The sequence below is a fragment of the Alnus glutinosa genome, chromosome 10 (assembly GCF_958979055.1).
Source record: "Alnus glutinosa chromosome 10, dhAlnGlut1.1, whole genome shotgun sequence".
Lineage (NCBI taxonomy): Eukaryota > Viridiplantae > Streptophyta > Magnoliopsida > Fagales > Betulaceae > Alnus > Alnus glutinosa.
Window position 1 is genome coordinate 26,953,850 of NC_084895.1, and position 20,456 is coordinate 26,974,305.

The window sequence follows — 20,456 nt, forward strand, 5'->3', positions numbered from 1 at the left end:
ACATTACTAAAAATACAAAAATAAAATAAAAATAAAATTTATCTTTATGTGTTATATATATATATATATATATAAATTAACAAAGAAACAAAAAGTACATTCTAAAACATATTAACAAACTAGGCTTATTTTGTTGGATATAATTTTCTTACAAATTGAGTCGAGAAAAACTATCCCAATAAAATTGACATTTATTTTTAGGATATGTGATCATCATCCATTTGAGTAAGATTAATAGAACATATATTTTTTCATACATTTTTTAAAATGCACATGAAAATCATGTGATAGATGTCAATTTAATGGGTTTCCGTTTCCTCAAACCCAAATTGAAAAAAATTCTGTCTCAATTTTTTTTTGTTAAATATAAGCATTAAATCGATATTTTTAAACTCTAGGGATAAAATAAAGAGTAAAGCTTGAAATTATTATTATTTTTTTTATCTTTTCAAAATTAATATGAATTTTAAAATCAACTTTGACGGACACTATTCCATTTTGATTACGCCTTACCTTCATGTCAATCTCGTATGAGTTCTACCGTTCAACATGGACTTCCAACAAAACTGATCATGTTGTTCAACATATTCTAATCCTCTGAAGAACCGACGACACAAACCATGTCTAATTTCAACTCCAAGTTTCTGATTTTGGTTTTCACAGTCACACTGTTACCTATAGCTTTATCAGAACCAGATGCCATAAAGGCTTTGGTCAAACGTTTGGACTCAAAGCGGCCATCTTCTTCAGTTCAAGAAGCTGCAGCTAAATCTGTTCTTAAGAGATTGCTTCCTGGCTATGTTTCTAGTTTCAAGTTCAAGATTGTCTCCAATGTACTGTGGTTTTTTGTTTTAAAACATTTTTTATTATGTTGAATTTTGGGTTTGACCTGTTTTGCTGTTTAATCACTGCTTTATTTCAACTGGGTGCGCTTCAATTATTGTATGCTTTCATGCTCTGGCTGAGGAAAGATAGGAAAAGTAAGGAATTTGAAATGTGAATGATGTTTCATGCTCTTGGTTACTTATTTTTCAATCAGACTCTCATATAAGGTTTAATCGTTGCTTTTCTTCATCTGGGTCTCTGGTTTTTCCTTTTAATGCGCTGGTTATCTTAGATGATGTATTGTTGGTCAAAGCGGTCTCCTTCAGTCCCTCTTTTCTTTTTCTTTTTTTTCATAACCTAAAAGAAATGGTATAACAATTCTGGACTTCAAATTTTGTCATCAAATCCAATTGGCGAGTTGGAGGATTTTATCTCAACTCTTTTACTTTTAGCTGTCAATCTTTGTTACTAGCACCAGTGACTAGCTGTCCTTTAGACTGCTTTATGTTCTCATGCATGACTGTCCACGAGTTCTTGGTCGGCAAAGGATCATCGTATCTTTATTTGTTGGTTGTATTCACGAGGACTCAATTCATATATTTGATTCATCTTAATTATTTTGCTGACAGTTTCAATTTCAAATATCAGGATGTTTGTGGTGGACAGAGTTGCTTTTTGATAAGCAATTACAGCCCCTTAAGCAAGAGTGGGCCTGAGATAGTGTACGTTGGATTTCATTCTTGCTAAATATTATAGTTGCATGGTTTTTCTTTTCAGTTTCAGATCTAAGTACAGACTTTTTGGGCATGATTACCTAAATAATTTGCTTTCCATTTTTTGCTTGTTTTCTATTAAGGATCTTATGCATCCATATCTTGAAAGTTTCATCTTAAACATTTTTTTTTTTATAAGTAAAATGTATTGAAAAGGCGCAAAGGGGCGCAACCCAAAGTACACAGGATGTATACAAGGAACCCCTAAAGTAAGGAAGAAAGAGAACAACTATCTAAGAATTCAAAATAGGAACATTCATGCATAGTCTTAATTCTATCCCTCCACATAAACAACAGTTGAAACATCTTTCTCTTCAGATTTGACAAATCAGTCTCACAATCTTCAAAGCAGCGAGCATTCCGTTCCCTCCAAATGCACCACATCAAACACAACGGAGCCATGCGCCAAATCTGTAACGAGGTCCGATTACCCTTCTGGCCCCTCCAACTCCTCAACATGTCTTTCACCGACTTCGGCATTACCCACTCCATTTCATCTTAAACATTAAGGCCTAAGATTACTTAAATCCAGAAAACATGTTCATTCATTTGTCTGATTTGAACTCAAAATTATATGCTTTTTCTTATACTGTTTTGTACATGGGAACATGTTGCAATTTGAAACAGTTGCTGGATAAAATACAACACAGATTTTCTTGTCTAATTTTTCCTTTTAAAGGATAGGTATATGTGTCCAGCTGGTTTTTCTTTCCCCCCCCCACCCACCCACCCAAGTAGAAAAAGAAAAGAAAAAAAGGAAAGCAAAAGTTTGCTGTGATTTAAAACTTTGCATTTCTCTTTCAGGATTAAAGGAAGCACAGCAGTTGAAATTGCATCTGGCCTCTATTGGTACTTAAAGTATTGGTGTGGTGCTCATGTCTCGTGGGACAAGACTGGTGGCATTCAGATAGATTCTATCCCCAAGCCTGGATCACTGCCTCTTGTAAAAGCTGAGGGGGTGATGATTCAGCGGCCAGTCCCATGGAACTACTATCAAAATGTTGTTACATCTAGTTGTGAGTACTGGAATCTATGTTTCCCTTTGCACTTCTACCAAATTTTTTAACTAAATGTTGCAATGCTGCAGCTCTAACTGACTGTGAGGAGAAATAACCATAAAGTAGATGGAATATTAATAGATATTAAAAAAATCTTTCATTTTTGCACTTCAAAAAGATGAGATGAAGTGCATAATTTTATCTAAGTTGAGATGAAATTTTTTGGCCTTGGCTAATGTTTGCTGTCGTAAATAGCTTAGGTAATTTCTCATTTATCTTTGCAGATTCCTATGTTTGGTGGGATTGGGCAAGATGGGAGAAAGAGATAGATTGGATGGCTCTTCATGGGATTAACCTGCCTTTAGCATTTACAGGCCAAGAAACCATTTGGCAGAAAGTTTTCATGGTGACCAATTAAATACATCATTATATGTCTCAATGTGTTATTCATCAAAAAAAAAAAAAAAATTATATGTCTCAATGTGTTCACCAATATGTTGTGTGCCACATCATAAGCCTCTCATGTGTTGCAACTTGTAGAGAAAACTTATATATGTGGTTCAGCTTGATTATTAAGAGTAGAAGTTATTCATTTATGATGTAATGTAAAAAGTGGCTAGTATATACCGTGGTTATCCTACACTAGTGATTAGAGCTCACCAACCAATGAAAACATTACCAACATCAAAGGTTTAAATTATACCTATTTAACTTCATGTACTGGAAAATTGTGCATGTTGCATCTGTAGGATGAAAGTTCTTAGAATGAATCCTTAGAAGCATTTTGTTAAGAAGGCTGCCAAAAAAATTGAGTAAAAGTCTGTTTATCCAAAATAAGATCTTTGTTATGAAACTATGAGTCTGATATTCCAGCATATAGTGTGCACAGAGATTTGTTTATGAAAGAATGCTATACTCAACTATATAGCTTTGATAAATATGATCCTTTGCTTTTATGATGTGGATAATCATTACTCATGTTCTATTTCTAATATTGTGGATAAGCTTTGAGTATGTCAACGAACTGAGAATCAATTGCATATTCTGTTAAGATTTTTATGTTATGAATACATCCCTTTATCTTTCTTATTATATAAGCACCTTAGCCTTGTACATCTGGTCTTGTCTTCTCTTTGTGCTTTCAATATATAAAGCTTGTGTCTCTATCTGTAAATGATGGATTAGTGAGTTTAGACCACTGTTAAATATCATGAGTTGCTATGCTGATTGGAATCTATTGGTTCCAGATATATTTAGATCAACTTGAACTTCTGATTTGTATCATTTGATTAGTATTTTTGGACATAGGATTTTAATATTAGCAAGGAAGATTTGAACGATTTCTTTGGTGGACCTGCTTTCCTTGCTTGGGCTCGCATGGGAAATTTACATGGGTAGGTAAAGGTGATATTGAGAAATTTAAATGCTTTTAGATTGTAGAACCTGACATTTATTCAATCACAGATGGGGTGGGCCTTTATCTCAAAATTGGTTGGATCAACAATTAGCTCTACAGAAACTGATACTATCCCGGATGCTAGAACTAGGCATGACTCCAGGTATTGTTAAGTTTAATAACCCGTATCCCATGTCAACTTATGCTTGACGAAAGAATCCATATCTCTTCTAAATATGTATAGGATAAAAATTTTCTTTAAGTGACAAAATTTTCCTTCTTAATTCAGGATGTGTCTGATCAAATGTAATGGCTCTTTGTTTCAGTGCTGCCATCATTCTCTGGGAACGTTCCAGCAGCTTTGATGAAGATTTTTCCTTCAGCAAACATAACTAGACTAGGGAGCTGGTAGTTCATGTTTCTTGTTCTTTGATATGAGAAGTCATACTATCATGCCATAATATATGAACTCCATATAGCATACCTTTGTTTGACTTGGAGTGCTCTATGAATTCATATTATCTGAATTACTTCATATAGATAATATAAATTAGATAAATCATATACGGGCTTTCTTGTTTTCCAGCCGATTTGGAGTTTATCTGATGATGTGTGAAAAAGTCCTACCATTCCGTATTTTGAGGTTTTCCATTTCTTGTCATTAGGAACTCTGTTGATGCTAATCTTCGTTGGTGCTGTACTTATCTTCTCAACCCCTCTGATCCTTTATTTGTTGAAATTGGGGAGGCTTTCATTAGAAGACAAGTCAAAGGTGCATCTTTTGTCTGTTGATTGTTTACTTGGAATAGCACTATTCTTCCCAATGTATTGTTAACAAAATCTTTCACGTTTTTCTATATAAATGAAATATTTGATAATAGAAGGTGATTTTAATCTTGTAGTGCTGGAGTGAAAAAATTTCAGTACAAATACAGGAGTTCCAAATAGCTAGGAGATGAATATGAGTGCATTATATGGTGTGCCCATGACCAGAATAACACAAATTTTGGCAACTGCAGATATGTCTGATCCCAACATTATCTGTCAATGCATGTGGTTTTTCTTCTCTATGATCACATGGTGATGATAGTTCACTGCAAGAAGGGGGCTTAGACTTTGTAACGTCTCCAAATTATTTAATTGTAAAGTAACCTAGAGTGTTATTACTACTACTACCTTGACAACAAAATACAAGCAGCAGAAATGTTATCGTATCTATATTTTTCTCCTTTTTCTTTTATTTTTTTTTGTTTGACATACTATCATTAATACATCACCAGAGCTTCTAAATACAATAACCATTTACATATTTCCCTTTTTCACTCGAAGGTACAAAACTATCATCTTCACATTGACATTACATCACCCTACAGCTTTGAATTCCTGTAACTACATCTGAACCTTCTCTCTAAACTCTATTGCCAGTTAATCTGTATAGCAGATTGTTTTACAAGTGGAAAGAAAACGCTGTAAGTCCACGATTTTGTAAGTAAAAGCGCTAGTGAAAGGCAGTCCATGCAATGAGCCCAATTTTTCTCAAGTATAAAGATGATAAATATAAATAGAATGCAAGAAACACTAGTATCAATAGGTAATGATTTCAGAAATGGTAGTAAATAAAAATGTAACTTGGTTAAGTCGTTTATCGGGAGAAAATCTTTTTTTGATAAGTATTTATCGGGAGAAAATCTGTATTCTAAGAATTATACAAATAAGTCATGATCATTATAAAAACATAAAGTAAATAGCATTAAGTTATAACTCTCCTCCATATGACCTATCCATACTCATAATCTTCTTATGGTGAGGTTTGTGCGTCTCGTAGGCCCTCTGGTACAACCCCGCGGCCAACGATGCACATAACAATATCCGCTAGTTGATCGATTGGGTCCAAACCCGGGGGACATCACTTAACCTGGTGATACTCACAACTTTGACCTCACCCCATAGGTGGTTGCACTAGTCAAAAATATCACTTGGATTCAGTGTACAAATTATCATCTCATCAACTGAGCTATAAAGTCAAGTCTGTATAAACTAGTATACACACGCCATGTCATACAAATTTTTTTATCTTTATTTTATTCACATACATAAATTCACTTTGCGAATCGTGATTGCTTAACCAATGACATGATTTTTTATGGCTAAGTTGTATATGCTCTTTGAAGATGTCTTGTATGGATTATGTACAGTGTCTGAATTTTTCCTTTTTGATTGTGACTAATTTTTTTGGTTCACGTTTTGTATGCATTGATTACAGAATATGGGGATGTGACCGACATCTACAGCTGGTAATCATTCTGACTTGCATTTTAATAGAATATTACTTGACATTTCGGGCATATAATATAACATGGTTTCTGTGAGTTGCTTAACCTTTTTGCATTAGTTTCCTTGACTTCCCCCCCCCCCTATTTTAAGAAGCAATTTCATTGGTTATTTTTTTCTTAATATTTTTTTTGGGGTAATATCTGATGTATCATTCTTACTTGCTATTGAACTTTGTCAGAAGTTCAAACCAACAACCCATAAACAGATGTGGCCAATCCTAGGATTGTTATAGAAACATAAAGACATTGTGTGATAAGTAGGCCTTTCCAAGTTGGAGAATTTCAATGCAGCATTATGCCCCTAATAAATGGTAGCCTGTGATACCTGGACAAAGAGTCATTCAGACTCATTCTGATGGTTATCATTTCATCTGCAGTCATTTGTGTCATTCTATGGTTCTTCTAAATGGGCATAGCTATTTTAAATTTTCTGTTGAGAAGAGATAGACCAACCATACTGGCTAACTATGCTTATCCTTTTTTCCCTACTACTGGCAAAATGATTCTTTTGGCCAACAAATCAATATTTAGGTATATTAAAAAACATTATTTTTGAGCGCTTATGCTTTTAATGAAACATGAACAATTTGAATTTATTTCGAAATGTTTATTTGACTTTATGTTCTCCAAAGTTATGGTTCATTGGATTTAGATCTTTTTTGCTGTGGGCCTCTTATCTAGATCATTATCTTGTTATTGTTTGCATGCTATGGTTATGCATCCTTTTTCTTCCTTATGCTTCATAGACCTGTTGAGATATAGCTGTTTTTCCTAAAAAAGTTTTTTTTTTTTTTTTTTTGGGGGGGGGGGGAAGTCAACTGCTAGCATAATTTACTTGCAAATTCTGGTCGTTGACATTAGTGTTACCATGTTTGATGCAGTGATACATTCAATGAAAATACCCCACCTACAAATGATACAACTTATATCTCGTCGCTTGGAGCTTCCGTCTACAAAGCCATGTCCAAAGGTGACAAGGATGCTGTGTGGTTAATGCAAGTAAGCTCCTCAAGTTACTATCCCCACCACCACACCAAAAAGAAAAAAAAATGGTCTTATTAGAATTTTTTTGTTGGCATAATTTATGTGATTATTTATGTTACTAGTCAAACAGTTGCTGTCATATTCAGTCATTTACTTGGTTAATATTCAAAACCTTGGAAGGACCTTCATATTCCCATTTATGTAACAAGTTTAGACAGGCTAGTGATTGTGATGGCTACATTCTTTTACTATCATGTTGTCTGCATGGGTTCACTTCATTAAATATTTGTCCTAGTGGAGGCATGGCTACATTCATTTCCTATCTTTCCCGGTGTTGTTTAGTATTGCCCATTTTAAGGAGGCCTTAGTAGGAGACCATTTGCCATTTTTGAATGACACCGGTAAGTGGAATATTTCCTTCATTAGATCTGTGTATGATTGGGAAATAGAGATGGTCACCTCTTTCTTCAATCTCTTGTACTCTATCAGGTTGAATTGAGGTGGCGAGGATAGGATTTGTTGGCTTCCATACAGAAGGTAGACATTTGAGGTCATATCTTTTTTCATGCGCTTAGCCCCCCTCCCCCTATAGCCTTGCTTTCCCTTGGAAGAGCATTCGGAGAAATAAGGCGCCTACAAGAGTGGCTTTCTTTTTTTGGACAACAAAGCTAGGGAGGATCTTGACCTTAGATAATCTAAGAAAAAGACACGTTATGGTAATGGACTGGTGCTGCATGTGCAGGAAGAACGGGGAATCCATCGATCATCTTCTACTCCATTGCGAAGATGCTAGAGACTTGTGGGAATTAGTTTTCCGTCTTTCGGGATAGAGTGGGTAATGCCCTTTTGGGTGGCTTAGTTATTGGCTAGTTGGAGAGGCTAGTTTAGTAGTCACCGTAATTTAGAAGCATGAAGGATGGTTTTCATTATGTGATGTGGTGTATTTGGATAAAACGCAATTTCTGAAACTTTGAAGATTGTGAGAGAACGGTAATAGAGTTAAAAGTTATAATCTTCAAGTTGTTTTATAGGTGGATGGTTGCTATCACTATGCTCGCTTTTCTAACTTCCTAGAATTTCTGGATTGGTGTCTTCTTCTTCTCCCTAAGTGGGTGTTTCTTTTATATACTCATTGTGTACTTGAGTTGCATCTATTTGCGCTTTTCTTAAGATTGATTTACTTATGAAAAAAATAAATAAAAATTGTCCTATTGAAGCGTTAAGAGAGAATAGGGTATGTACCTCTTTTTCCTCTCATGGTGTTGAAGCAGATCCAAAGAGAATTTGTGCTATTCTTGGCTGGCGAATCCCCAACCAATTTCACCAATTCCCAACTCTTTTACGAAACTCTAACCTAGATTTCCTCAACCACATATCTCCCCTTGACATTGTTCATCAATAAGAAGATTAAGTTTTTGATGTATAGTTATATTCATCGTTTTTTCAGGTGTCACTGGGTAGCCAAGACTTATTTGTCATTAATTTTATACTCATAATTTTAGTTTGCAAAGTGTTGGTTTTGAATGATTATGCCTGTTCACATTCTATTATACATTAAATATTTTGAGTTGACAGTTCTATAACTGTGCAGGGTTGGCTCTTCTACTCAGACTCTGCTTTCTGGAAGCCACTTCAAATGGAGGTATATGCATGTATATAAGATGAATTAAATTCTGAAGATACTGTTTTTCTAAGGCATGATAAAGATGTTTCTGGGCAACCTGCAAACATATTGAATTTATAATTATGTGTGATTGTGGTGATTTTATACTTGGTAGGATGTTAAATTGATCTCTTTTTACTAGCCACTCTTAATATTGTTTCCCAATACCAAATTGCAAAGCTTTTCAGATGGCCAATCAAGAGGCTATGCCTCTGTTGGGTTTACTCATACCATGTTAGCGTTGTTTATATTCTCCAAAAGACTTGGGCAAGTTGAGAAGCATCAGCGGATAAATGGTTATTTTGACTTTTTTCTTTACTATTTTAACCCATCTTCTTCGCAGAACGTAAAAATGGTTACTTTTATCAAGTGCAAGTTGGTTTGATTCTTGAGAGTGGCTACTTCATGCATACATGCTGAAGGTTTGAACTTATCTAGATGACCCCTCCCATGACCAGCATTGGTGGGATCACGCTGAGTATGGCCTTCTTTAATAGGGTGGCTGTGTAATTTTTGGTATTAGCATCATATACCAGTCCAATAATCTTAGTAAATTCATTTTTCTTTTTCTTTTTCTTTTTGGAAAAGTCCACATACCCTCCTCAAACTACCAACCCATTGTCAATGTCTTCCCAAACTATTGATTAAGTTAATGTCCCCCAAAACTACAAATAATTTTCAATGCTCCCCCAATGACAAAAATACCCCTCATAAAAATAAAAATAAAAATAAAATAAAATTTCTTTAAAATAAAAACAAAAAATTTAAAAATACTAGAAAATTAAAATTAAAATAAATAAACCAAAAAGAGGAGGTTTCAGGGGTGGCCGAACCACCCCAAGGCCATGGGGGTAGTTTGGCCACCCTCTCTCCAAAGACCTGAACCTCTCCACCCTCTCCCAACACCTCTCCAACCTCATGGCCCTCATTGAGACCCTCTAGAAATACCATGTCCACCACAACCTCAAGTCGTTCCTCACTTGCTGAGTCTCCTCCCACTCCATCTCCCGTGTCGCCGCCTCCATCAAGTCTAAAATCCAAGCGTGGATCATTCGCCAGAGAATCAAGACCTTGATCAGTGTCCTGTGCGAGCAACCCTTCAACAACAAGGACGAGTTGATCAAGCTCCTCACTCAGTTCGAGGACCAAGTCTCCAAAGGTTTCAACCGCGTGAGTTGCAAGATCTCGTTCAATGGGGGAGAGAATGAAGAGGTTGGGGTTGGTGTTGGTGGGGTTGAGGGGAAGAGGGGGAGTTGGGAGAGGAGGTTCTTGAAGAGTAGGGAGGGGGTGGTTCGGCCACCTCAGGCCAGCCAGAGGGGGTGGCCATATGGCCAAGGATTCACCCCTTAGAACCTCTTTTTTTTTTTCTTTTTTCTTTTTTCTTTTCGAATTTTTAAGGGTATTTTTGTCTTAATGAAAAAAAAATTAAGGTCGTTTTTGTCTTTTTTGCTGGCTTTGGGGGACATTGACAATGAGGTAGTAGTTTGAGAGGGGGTATGTAGACTCCCTCCCCCCCCCCCCCCGCCCCCCTTTTTTTTTAGAGTTCATCATATATTCATAACCTTGGGCCAGATCTCTATCCTCTCTATTATGCTTTTTTCTTCTTCCCATTTGAAGAACTTCGTGATAAAATTGTGATTACCATACAAATAGGAGGTAATAATGCCAAAGAAAGAATCTATGGTATTGCCTGTGTTTTAAAATTAATGCTGAGGTTTGTATTTAACTTTGAGAATATTTCTAGTTTCTGATTTGACCAAAGTATAATTGCTTGGGTGACCACTTAAAAACAATATTTTGGAATGTCAACTATTTGACAACAGTTTCATGAGGGACAAAAGTTAATTACCAGTTATTCCAAAAGTTTAAGCTGATAGAAAATTGTGGACTCAACCATTTAATTAATATTCTAACATTCCTTATGTGTGGGCCAAAACTATTCATCAATAAGTGGGACCTAAGACTGGAATATTTAACTTAAATGAAAATATGATGCCGAGTCAAAGTTTGAATTCAGGACCTCTAGTCTGATCATATGTTAAAACACCAATTATTCCAAAAGTTTAAGTTAATATGAAAGAGTAAATTTAATTATTTAATTAATATTCCAACAAAAAGAGGGAAGTATATAGGAAACTTGAAGCGTGGAAAAGAAGAGGGCTTTTGTATGGGAGGACCAGCCTAAAGTGGGCTTTCAGTATTAGTTGAAATAATAGAAAAATAACCTTCCTCTTGAAAGAGCATTATATGGAAGTGTTGAAAATATTTGGAGTTTAGTTGTCAGAACTTTGGGTTGGGCATATGATGGTTTGGCTGTTGGATCTAATAATGTTTTTTCCCTTCATTGTCTGAGATATATTTGTTGCTCAATCTTCTTTGATTTTTAATTCATGCTTCTGATCTCCAAGCAAGATGATATTTGTGGTATAACTCATTTTCTTAATCAGTCTGTTTGCAGTACACTAATATTGTTAAGGATTTTGCTGCAATGCATATGATAGTTCTTTATTTTATTTTACTTTTAAATAAAAAATTTGAAAATTGACTTTCAACTTGGTATCTGCAGGCACTTTTACATTCCGTTCCATTTGGGAAAATGATAGTTCTTGATCTATTTGCTGATGTCAAACCAATATGGATAAATTCATCTCAATTTTATGGTACTCCTTATGTCTGGTAAGTAGCTCTTTTATCTTAACAGTGTTATTTAAATCTCATAGTCGATGTTTACTCTTTAAGACATCTCTATGATAACCCACTCATTACTTCTTGTTTTTCTTTAGTGAGATTTCAATTTTATAGTAAATATTTATACTACTTGATCAACTTTAATATGCATCAGGTGTATGCTGCATAACTTTGGTGGAAATATTGAAATGTATGGCATCTTGGACGCGATCTCTTCAGGTCCAGTTGATGCCCGCACCAGTGAAAATTCAACCATGGTATGTCAAATGTCTCGTTTGTTTGTAAAAGTCAGAATGATATGTCAAGCATTTTATAACTTGTAATCCTAAACTACAAGACATTTTTTGTTACTCTAGACTTTCTAACATTATGGTAGATTTGAATGAGCAATTCAATTGCTAGTTTATATTGCATACACCAGATTATTGTTAAAATATTGATTAAATGAATAAATTTACCTATTCCTATTAGTTTAAGCTTTTAGGATAAGTGGTGATCAGAGCCAAAAGTCCTGAGTTCGAACTCTGACTCCGTCATTTACCTCACATTTTAATTAAACATTCAACGTGTTAGGTCTCACCTATTAAAAGAGAGTTTGAGCCACACGTGAGGGTGAGTGTTAAAGTATTGATTAAATTATTAAATTTACATATTAGCTTAAACTTTAGGGATAAATGATGATTTACCAATTAGCTAATTGATAATGTTTACCATCTTCTAGATTCCTATGTGCATTTACATCAACCTAAAAGAACTTTGGATGTGAAAATTAAGAACAATTGTACTTTTATCTTCTGTCACTGCAATTTCGTGATTTTACTAGAGCGGGCTGACTCTGTAACTTATTGTAATAGGTCGGTGTTGGCATGTGCATGGAAGGAATAGAGCACAATCCAGTTGTTTATGAGTTGATGTCTGAAATGGCATTTCGCAGTGAAAAAGTTCAAGTTCTGGTAATTATCAATTTTTAACTGCTATTCAATATCATTTTTCTACCCAGAACTATTCAGTACTTGAAGTATGGAAGGGTTCAGAAGCTCTTTAAAGACACGTGTGTGCGTGTACTAAAAAGTTTCTGCATTCTTCCATCCCCATTCTCTCTCTTTAACCACATGTTCTTTGTGTCTGTTACTCTAATGTTATCTTCATTCTTCTTACTTTGAAAGAATCTAACCCTCCAGGTTATATCAGTTTCGATAATGAATGTGTGGTGGTATGCTGGTATCGGATAATGTTGGATCATCGTCAATTCCAAAAGCTTAAGCCATTAGGAAGTGGGCCAACAATGTGCATCATACATGCCACACTAACACCCTCCTGCACTTGGCAGGTCCATTTAATAAACCTCAATTGATTGTTGTCCTTGCACGTGAAGTAAAAAAAAACCATAAATTGGGAGACTAAATGTTGTATACAAGACCAAAGAGACTAACGAAGGTCCAATACCACGTTGGTTCCATCAATCTCACAGCTTCCTTGTTAGGAAGTAAGCTAGTATTCTTTATCAAGCATACCACAGAGTGTCAGTTATAGAACAAGGATTTGTTTCTTTTCTTTTCTACGTCCTACATGATCTATCTTGACAATTTCTCTATATATGTAAGGCACTCTCTGCCTCTCTCCCCTTATCTACCTGCTTGATAGCATTTTTTTTAATTACACACAGGCAGACATGGGCATAAGATGTTAGAATATAAATTAAATTCATCTATTCCTATCAGCTTAAGCTTTTAGGATTAATATTGATTTAACATAGTATCAGAGCAGAGGTCCTGAGTTTGAATCATGTCTCCATCATTCACTTCCAATTTCAATTAAATATTCCACGTGTTGGGCCTCACTTATTAAGGGAGAGTTTGAGCCCACACGCGAGAGGGAGTGTTAAAATATATATTAAATGAATAATTTCATCTATGCCTATCAGCTTAAACTTTTGGGATTAATAGTGATTTAATATAAGAACCCGCATTCTATATTTGAGATGAGACCAAAAAAAAAAAATACTTCTATGATGGTTGTTGATGATTACTGACATTTTATGCTGTATGGATATAAATTTATCACTATTGTAGGAGTGGTTGAAGTCCTATTCCCGCAGACGCTATGGTAAAGCAATTCATCAAGTTGAGGCAGCTTGGGAAATTCTTTATCACACAGTTTACAATTGTACAGACGGAATAGCAGTATGTGTTTTATTCAATCTATTGGCTGCAATATCGCAATGTCATTTTATTTCCTTTGTTTTTTGTTTTTCTTTTGTTTTGGTGTCCTTTTTGTATACTCCCTGTATGCTTAGAGGCGCCGTTACGCTTTTTTAATGAATTTGCTTACCGATCAAAAAAAAAAAGAACCAACTAGAAAGGAAAACAATATTACAGTTCATAGAGAGTGGTTTTCTTCAGTCTTTTAATGTTTGACACGGTTTATTTGTGTTTCATGCTTGATGTAATTAAACTGTAATTTTTTTGGGGGGGGGCAAGAAAATGATAACATTAAGCAAGAGAAACAGAATATAATATGGGGAGGACCCCAAACTGCACTAAAAAGACCAGGAAGAACAATGTTGGTAGAAAGCAGTACAAATGGAAAATGGCCAAAGGTCTGGTCCAATGAAATTCTTGACTCAAAGGTCAGAAAAGGGTTGTGGATGATACCAGCGGTTTGAAAGCTGTAGTCAAATAGAGGGGTTCCTTGTTTAGATTGCTGGAGGAGGAAATGACCAAAGAAAGAGCAAGCAAGAAAAGCTTCCTTGTTACAACGGATTTGGCCACACTGAGATGAGCTGGTCTTAGGCCACGGAGTGGAGAAACTACAACGATGGATGACATCCCAAGTGGACATCCAGTGGGGAGATCCATTGTAGTAGAGTCAACAAGAAAGGCATCACAAATGCAAGGTACCCTTTTACAATAGAATGAGGACGCTGGCTGATGAAGCCTCTTGAGCCAAAAGAACAAGCACCTATAATAGAGAGAGGCAAAAAGGAAAGAAAAAAAGGGAAAATAAAAATGATTTATTTGCCATCGCCCAAAGAGGGAGGTGGTTTGCCCAAAGGAAATCTAGTGTCACAGCTCGTGCATAACAGCAACACAACCAGAAGAGGGGTTAGACCCCTTAAGGCCCTGGGGGAGGGGGAGGGAGGCAAAGGGAGGAGAGGGGCTTGGATCTGTGTGAAGCTGGGTGATAGGGGTGAAGAAGGGAAAGGAGAGGGGGAAGGAGACGGCACTCTTTGAGTGTTAGGGTTTTGGCTTTGTTGCGGAGAAATGAGCTGTTGGTTCCAGGGGAACATTCTGTTATTAAACTGCATTAATTGCTAAGATTTATCCCTTTAATGAAGAATTTCCATTTTATACTTGGTTGAAAGCAAGAGACCAAAAGTTAGTGATGAATCCTTGAAAGCTGAGTTTTTAGCTCTGTACTTAGGGAGTTAATAGATAACATTTAGGAGGGTGCTCTTTTCTTGATCAAATTATTGATCTTCCTCTCCAGGAGACAGTCCGATCTGTTTGATAGAAATTTCGTCTCTCTATATCTTTTGGCTGCAAGTTTAGTCGGACCATAGAGATGGTTGATTAAGAAGCCACTTTGTCTGTGGGAAAAGGGGGGGCACTAATCAGTAACCATTTGTTGTAGATCATATGGTTGATTAGCTTGATGAGCTTCGTCATTTCATATGTTTCTTTTGCTCATTTTGTAATGGGTGTGGCTTTTGCTTGTTTTAAAGGTCTTTCTTAGTATGTTTTCTTAATGTGTAGTTTTGTTTCCTGTCAAGAAATGAGTACCAGCCGACAAAGGCAACCTTTGTGTGCTGGTCATTCCCAAGTTAATTTGATTTGCAATCATTGAAACTTTGTCTATTACTGCCAATTACTGCTCTTCTGTCAGGGCCTTATCCAAAATGTTATTTTCTCTTTTGGCAAATACTTTATCATGCCTTTCGATCTAATAAAGGATTTGCTAGAGTTCGTCTGATTGTAGTTTGTAAGTTGGACTAAATTTATACAAACAAATTTATCCTATACCAAGAAATATGCTGTTATTATTTTTGCTGGAAGAGACTATAATCTACCTGTCTCAAATAATTGAGCACCAAGAAAGCACTTATCCACTTCTTTTGAAGAAATGATTTTAATAAAAAAATTGAGAACTGTATAGAAAGGAGCAATCTGAGGCTGATACTTCTTAGTTATTCCTATAAATAATTTTGAAATTTCAACATGCTGAAAGATTCAAGGTTAATTTCTTTAGTCAAACTTTCTCTACAATTTATTATAGTTTTGTGTGTAAGTGGTTTATCGCTTGTGTGCTTATGGTGTGCATTTAAGAAACTCTAACAAAAATAGAAATGCTAATGTTGCTATGTTGACCAACATTTAAAGTATTATTTGATGAAATGAATGTAGCGACGACTTTTGAGCTGCTTGCGACTTTAGAGTTATATGGTCATTTTTTGACATGTTCATTCGAAGTATTATTCGATGAGATGAAGGTTTGCTATAATAGAGATTTATTCAACATTCCAATTAAATAAATTACATTCACTATATAAGATGGGTGTTTATAACTTTTCGGCTCTTGTAGTTAGGGGAATATCTTGTTTGAATACTTAGTTATATGACGTTTTAACTCATTGCAGGATCATAACATTGATTTTATAGTCAAATTTCCAGATTGGGATCCGTCAAATGCAAGCTCTGCTTTACCTCAGGCACATTTATGGTATTCCACTCAGAAGGTGATCAATGCCTTTCAACTCTTCCTTGAAGCTGGAAATAATCTGGCTGGAAGCCTTACATATAGGTAAAATGGAAAGGCTAATATATATATATACATTACAACAAAATTTCTTCATTTTCTCTGGCATGATGACTATGATGCTGCATAAAGCGAACTTTTTTCTTTACTTTTTCCTTCAAATTTTGATAACATACTATATTTGGGATCTGTTTCAGTTGGATTGTCTCTTTATTTATTATGCTACATGCTTTTAGTAAATGGAATGCTAGGTAACCATGCAAACTTCATTGCTCAACTTGTGAAAGAGAAACCCCCACCATAAAAAACAACCCAAAAAAAATTGAAGAGCGAAGAAATTAGCCAAATAAATGAGCTATGATGCATAAATATTGCTTAAACCTGATATTCTAAGCCACTGACAAGTGCTTTGCACATTTGAGCCAGTATATGCACCCTGATAGTATCAGTAATCCTGACAAAACTGCTCAGTATTTCTCAATCTTAGGCGTAGAACACAAAAAATGGATTTTCTCATTTAGGCCATAGACAAAGTTATTTATGATAGTCTATACAATTACAAACCTAAACAGCCTCCAAAAAGCCATAAACAAACATGAGGCCAACAGAAAAGAAATCTATTGCACAAAACTAATCAGCCTAATCTAGAATCCTGTAAATATATAATTGACCTTTCGTCCATCTTAAGCTATTTTTTTTATAGCCCCCATTGAGCTTGAGTGAGCATGCCTTATCATTACACATGAATTACTTTTCTCTCCTTTTGTGCTAAATTCAGGTGCCATTTGATTATGCAATTCTAATAGATTTCATGATTTAATTACATGGATCTTACTGCGTTTGGAGTTGCTATTAAGCCTCTCCTATTTCTCTTCGTTCTTCTGAAAATACTTATCATCTTCTAAATCATTTGAAATTCAATTGGTTTAGAATATAAAATTCCATGGCCATTTAAGAATCAGTATCCTATTCTAATAATAGAATTTGAACTTCAATGATTTGTATTGATGTGTAGTAACGTATATATAGAGAAAATAGTTACATGATCTTTTGATCAGTTAAGTAAACCTATCTAATGTTTGAATTACAAACATAAACCTTATCTAGCTTATCTAGAGTTTGAACAGAATTCAAACTTTCTATTTTAAATATACATAATCCTATCTATTAGTTAGGAGTCTACACTAGAGAGGAGTCTTCACTTGAACTTGGACGAGATTCTGCGGATGCTGAGGTGGCAGCAGTGATATGGTTTACATCTAACACTATACAGACAATGACTGTTAAATATTAATGATAGTTTGTGTGCATAATATAGGAACTGTGGTAGGATTATTCAAGTTGACTCTGATGACTTACAGGCCAAGTCTTGATCTTCTGCAAAGAGAAATGGAGCATAAGAAAGAGATAAAACAAAGCATGGAATCCTTTCTAATTATCCATGTTATTTTGACAGGTATGACTTGGTGGACTTGACACGGCAAGTACTGTCAAAGCTAGCAAACCAAGTATATTTGGATGCTGTGACAGCTTTTCGACAGAATGATGTAAAAGCGTTAAATCTTCACAGCCAAACATTTATTCAGCTCATAAAGGATATTGATGTACTTCTTGCTTCTGATGACAATTTTTTACTTGGAACCTGGCTCAAAAGTGCAAACAAGCTAGCAAAGAATTCTTATGAGTTGAGGCAGGTGAGCAAAGATATTGTCGTCATTGGCATATGACTTAGTTTGAGCATATGAGAATTCAGTTGGGAGTGGCATGACCCAACTTGTCAATACTTCAAACATAGTAACCTCGGGAAGTCCTGTTCCAAGTATTGTGGTCAGCTACAGATTTTCCTTTTACCATATCCGCTTCCACATATTTTGTTAAGTTAATGGCTGTCTTTTGTTTCTTGCATGCACACTATATTTGCCTTGTATGGAAATCCCCTTCAATTAACTTGTAGCACTCAAGGTCCATCATAGTGACAGCAGATTAAGAATCTTGGCCAATTTCAAGTATTGCTATTTAGTAAACTGGTATACGACTGGCATACAACTGGGATGATGTGGCAATGAAGATCAGCACTTAGTTTTTTTTTCCTTAATCTTTTTTTTTATTTTTTTATAAATGCTGATTTTTACTGCCACATCATCAAGTAGTATGGCAGTCCTATAGCAGTATGTTAAATAATATTACTCGGCCAATTTTAGGCACCTGATAGTCCCTCTTTGCGTGGGTTTGTTTGACTGATAGTGAATTGGACGTGTCTCATCTCTAGTAATATTAGCATATTTAGAACACTCATGCATACAAGGTGATAATTGGTTGATGGGGTGTACTTTTTAATGTTCTCCTTCAGTATGAGTGGAATGCAAGAACTCAAGTAACAATGTGGTTTGATAACACAAAAACCGAACAGAGCAGTCTTCATGATTATGGTAATCTCTGTCTTGCATCATATATTACTACTATTCTTCCAATTGTATAGGATGTCCTAGAAGGGACCATCCTATATTACTTCTTGAAGCTTCATCACTTTTGTAACATAACATTTTGGTTGGCTCTAACCAGCAAACAAGTTCTGGAGTGGGCTACTTGAAGGCTACTATCTACCACGGGCTTCAACCTACTTTCAGTATTTATTGAAAAGCTTGCAAGAAAATGAAAGCTTCAAGTTAAAGGAATGGAGAAGAGAATGGATTTCATTTTCGAACCAATGGCAAGAAGGTATCGAGCTTTACCCGGTGAAGGCCAAAGGAGACGCACTCGCTATTTCTAAAGCCTTGTATGAGGAATATTTTGTCCAGAGGAAAAAGAGTAAGTATCATTTTCATACAGGTGGCAACCGGGTACTACTCGTTACCCGGTGACCGGCAAAGGAAATGCACTTAGCATTTCTAAATCCTTGTATGAAAATCATCTCAATTGTGCATGTGGGTAGTTCTTGATGAATTCACTCTGTAATGATGATGCTCTTGAGCCCTTCAAAATTTTGGGCTTTACTGATAAACTTCCATCTTCATTCAATTTGTAACTTGAAAGTAATGGACATTGTTCAAAGTTGCAAGCAGCATTGCATGAAAGTTTCCTATGGATGCCAAAAACTGTCTCGGCAAAATCTGGTTGATGTGCAATTATTAGTGTCAATGATCAGTTAGGGTAGGCTTTGGCATGGCATGTCAACTAGGCTTAGAAATTGTGTCCCAGCCAAGCTGATGGGGACATCTTGTTATTTTATTCAGTTATTTATTTATTTAGATTGTAATAATGGGCTTCAATTATAGCCTTTATTTGTTTTAGTTATTTAGCCCACTCATAATCCTTCTAGGGTTTAATTAGGATTGCTATTTACTATTTAAACACCGTTAACCGGAGACTAAGTTTTTGAAGAATATTGATTAATTTGAGCGTGTGCCGCCATTTTGTTTCTCTCTATTTTCTCTCTCTTTCGGCTTTCTCCCTTCTTTCTTTCTTTCTTGATTCCTGCTTCTTCTTCCTCTTGAGTTCTTGTTCTATTTCTCCGATTATTCACCCTACATCACAAGCCTTCTCAAAAGTCCATGTCTAGTAGAGAAAAAGGGTAAGAAACTTACCAAATAGGCCATGTTTGAGCTAGATTCCTTTTTTTTTTTCTTTTTTTTTTTCAAAGGATGAAATAAACCACAGGGTGGCCTTCAACCTGATTTACCAGCTTGACTCGACATCCTTCAGAACCCTTGATACTCTTTCTGATCTCTGTGCTTGCTGACTTGGTTCTTAAGAAGGCCAATAGGTCCAATAGTCTTTATATAATGCATGAAGTTATAGTTTGATAGGTCTCTATCTAATTATAGGTTGTGTTGAAAATGTTGTTTCTAACTAAATCTAGTTTTATGCATGGAAAATGCTTTGGATATTATAAATTTTACTATAAATCCCTTACAAAATGATGTGGCAGCTCACATGGATGCCACATAGTTAAAAAAAAAATTAAGCAACAAAATTTGACAGATAAATTAATAATTTAGTGATACATGAACTATCACGTCAGTTTGTAATGGTTGGATAGGA

At 35.5% G+C, this 20,456-nt stretch overlaps 1 protein-coding gene across 1 annotated transcript; it reads left to right on the forward strand.

The window, feature by feature from the left end:
- Positions 1-498: 498 nt before the first annotated feature.
- LOC133879670 (alpha-N-acetylglucosaminidase) lies at positions 499-19,479 on the forward strand. The gene is made up of 19 exons (XM_062318345.1): positions 499-833; positions 1,474-1,547; positions 2,403-2,614; positions 2,881-3,002; positions 3,905-3,990; positions 4,061-4,155; positions 4,319-4,400; positions 4,658-4,764; positions 6,256-6,286; positions 7,207-7,324; positions 8,901-8,951; positions 11,539-11,648; positions 11,815-11,917; positions 12,515-12,613; positions 13,733-13,843; positions 16,297-16,460; positions 17,872-18,109; positions 18,766-18,844; positions 18,978-19,479. The coding sequence occupies exons 1-19, from the start codon at positions 621-623 to the stop codon at positions 19,274-19,276; spliced, it is 2,394 nt and encodes a 797-aa protein (XP_062174329.1). The 5' UTR covers positions 499-620; the 3' UTR covers positions 19,277-19,479.
- Positions 19,480-20,456: the final 977 nt, after the last annotated feature.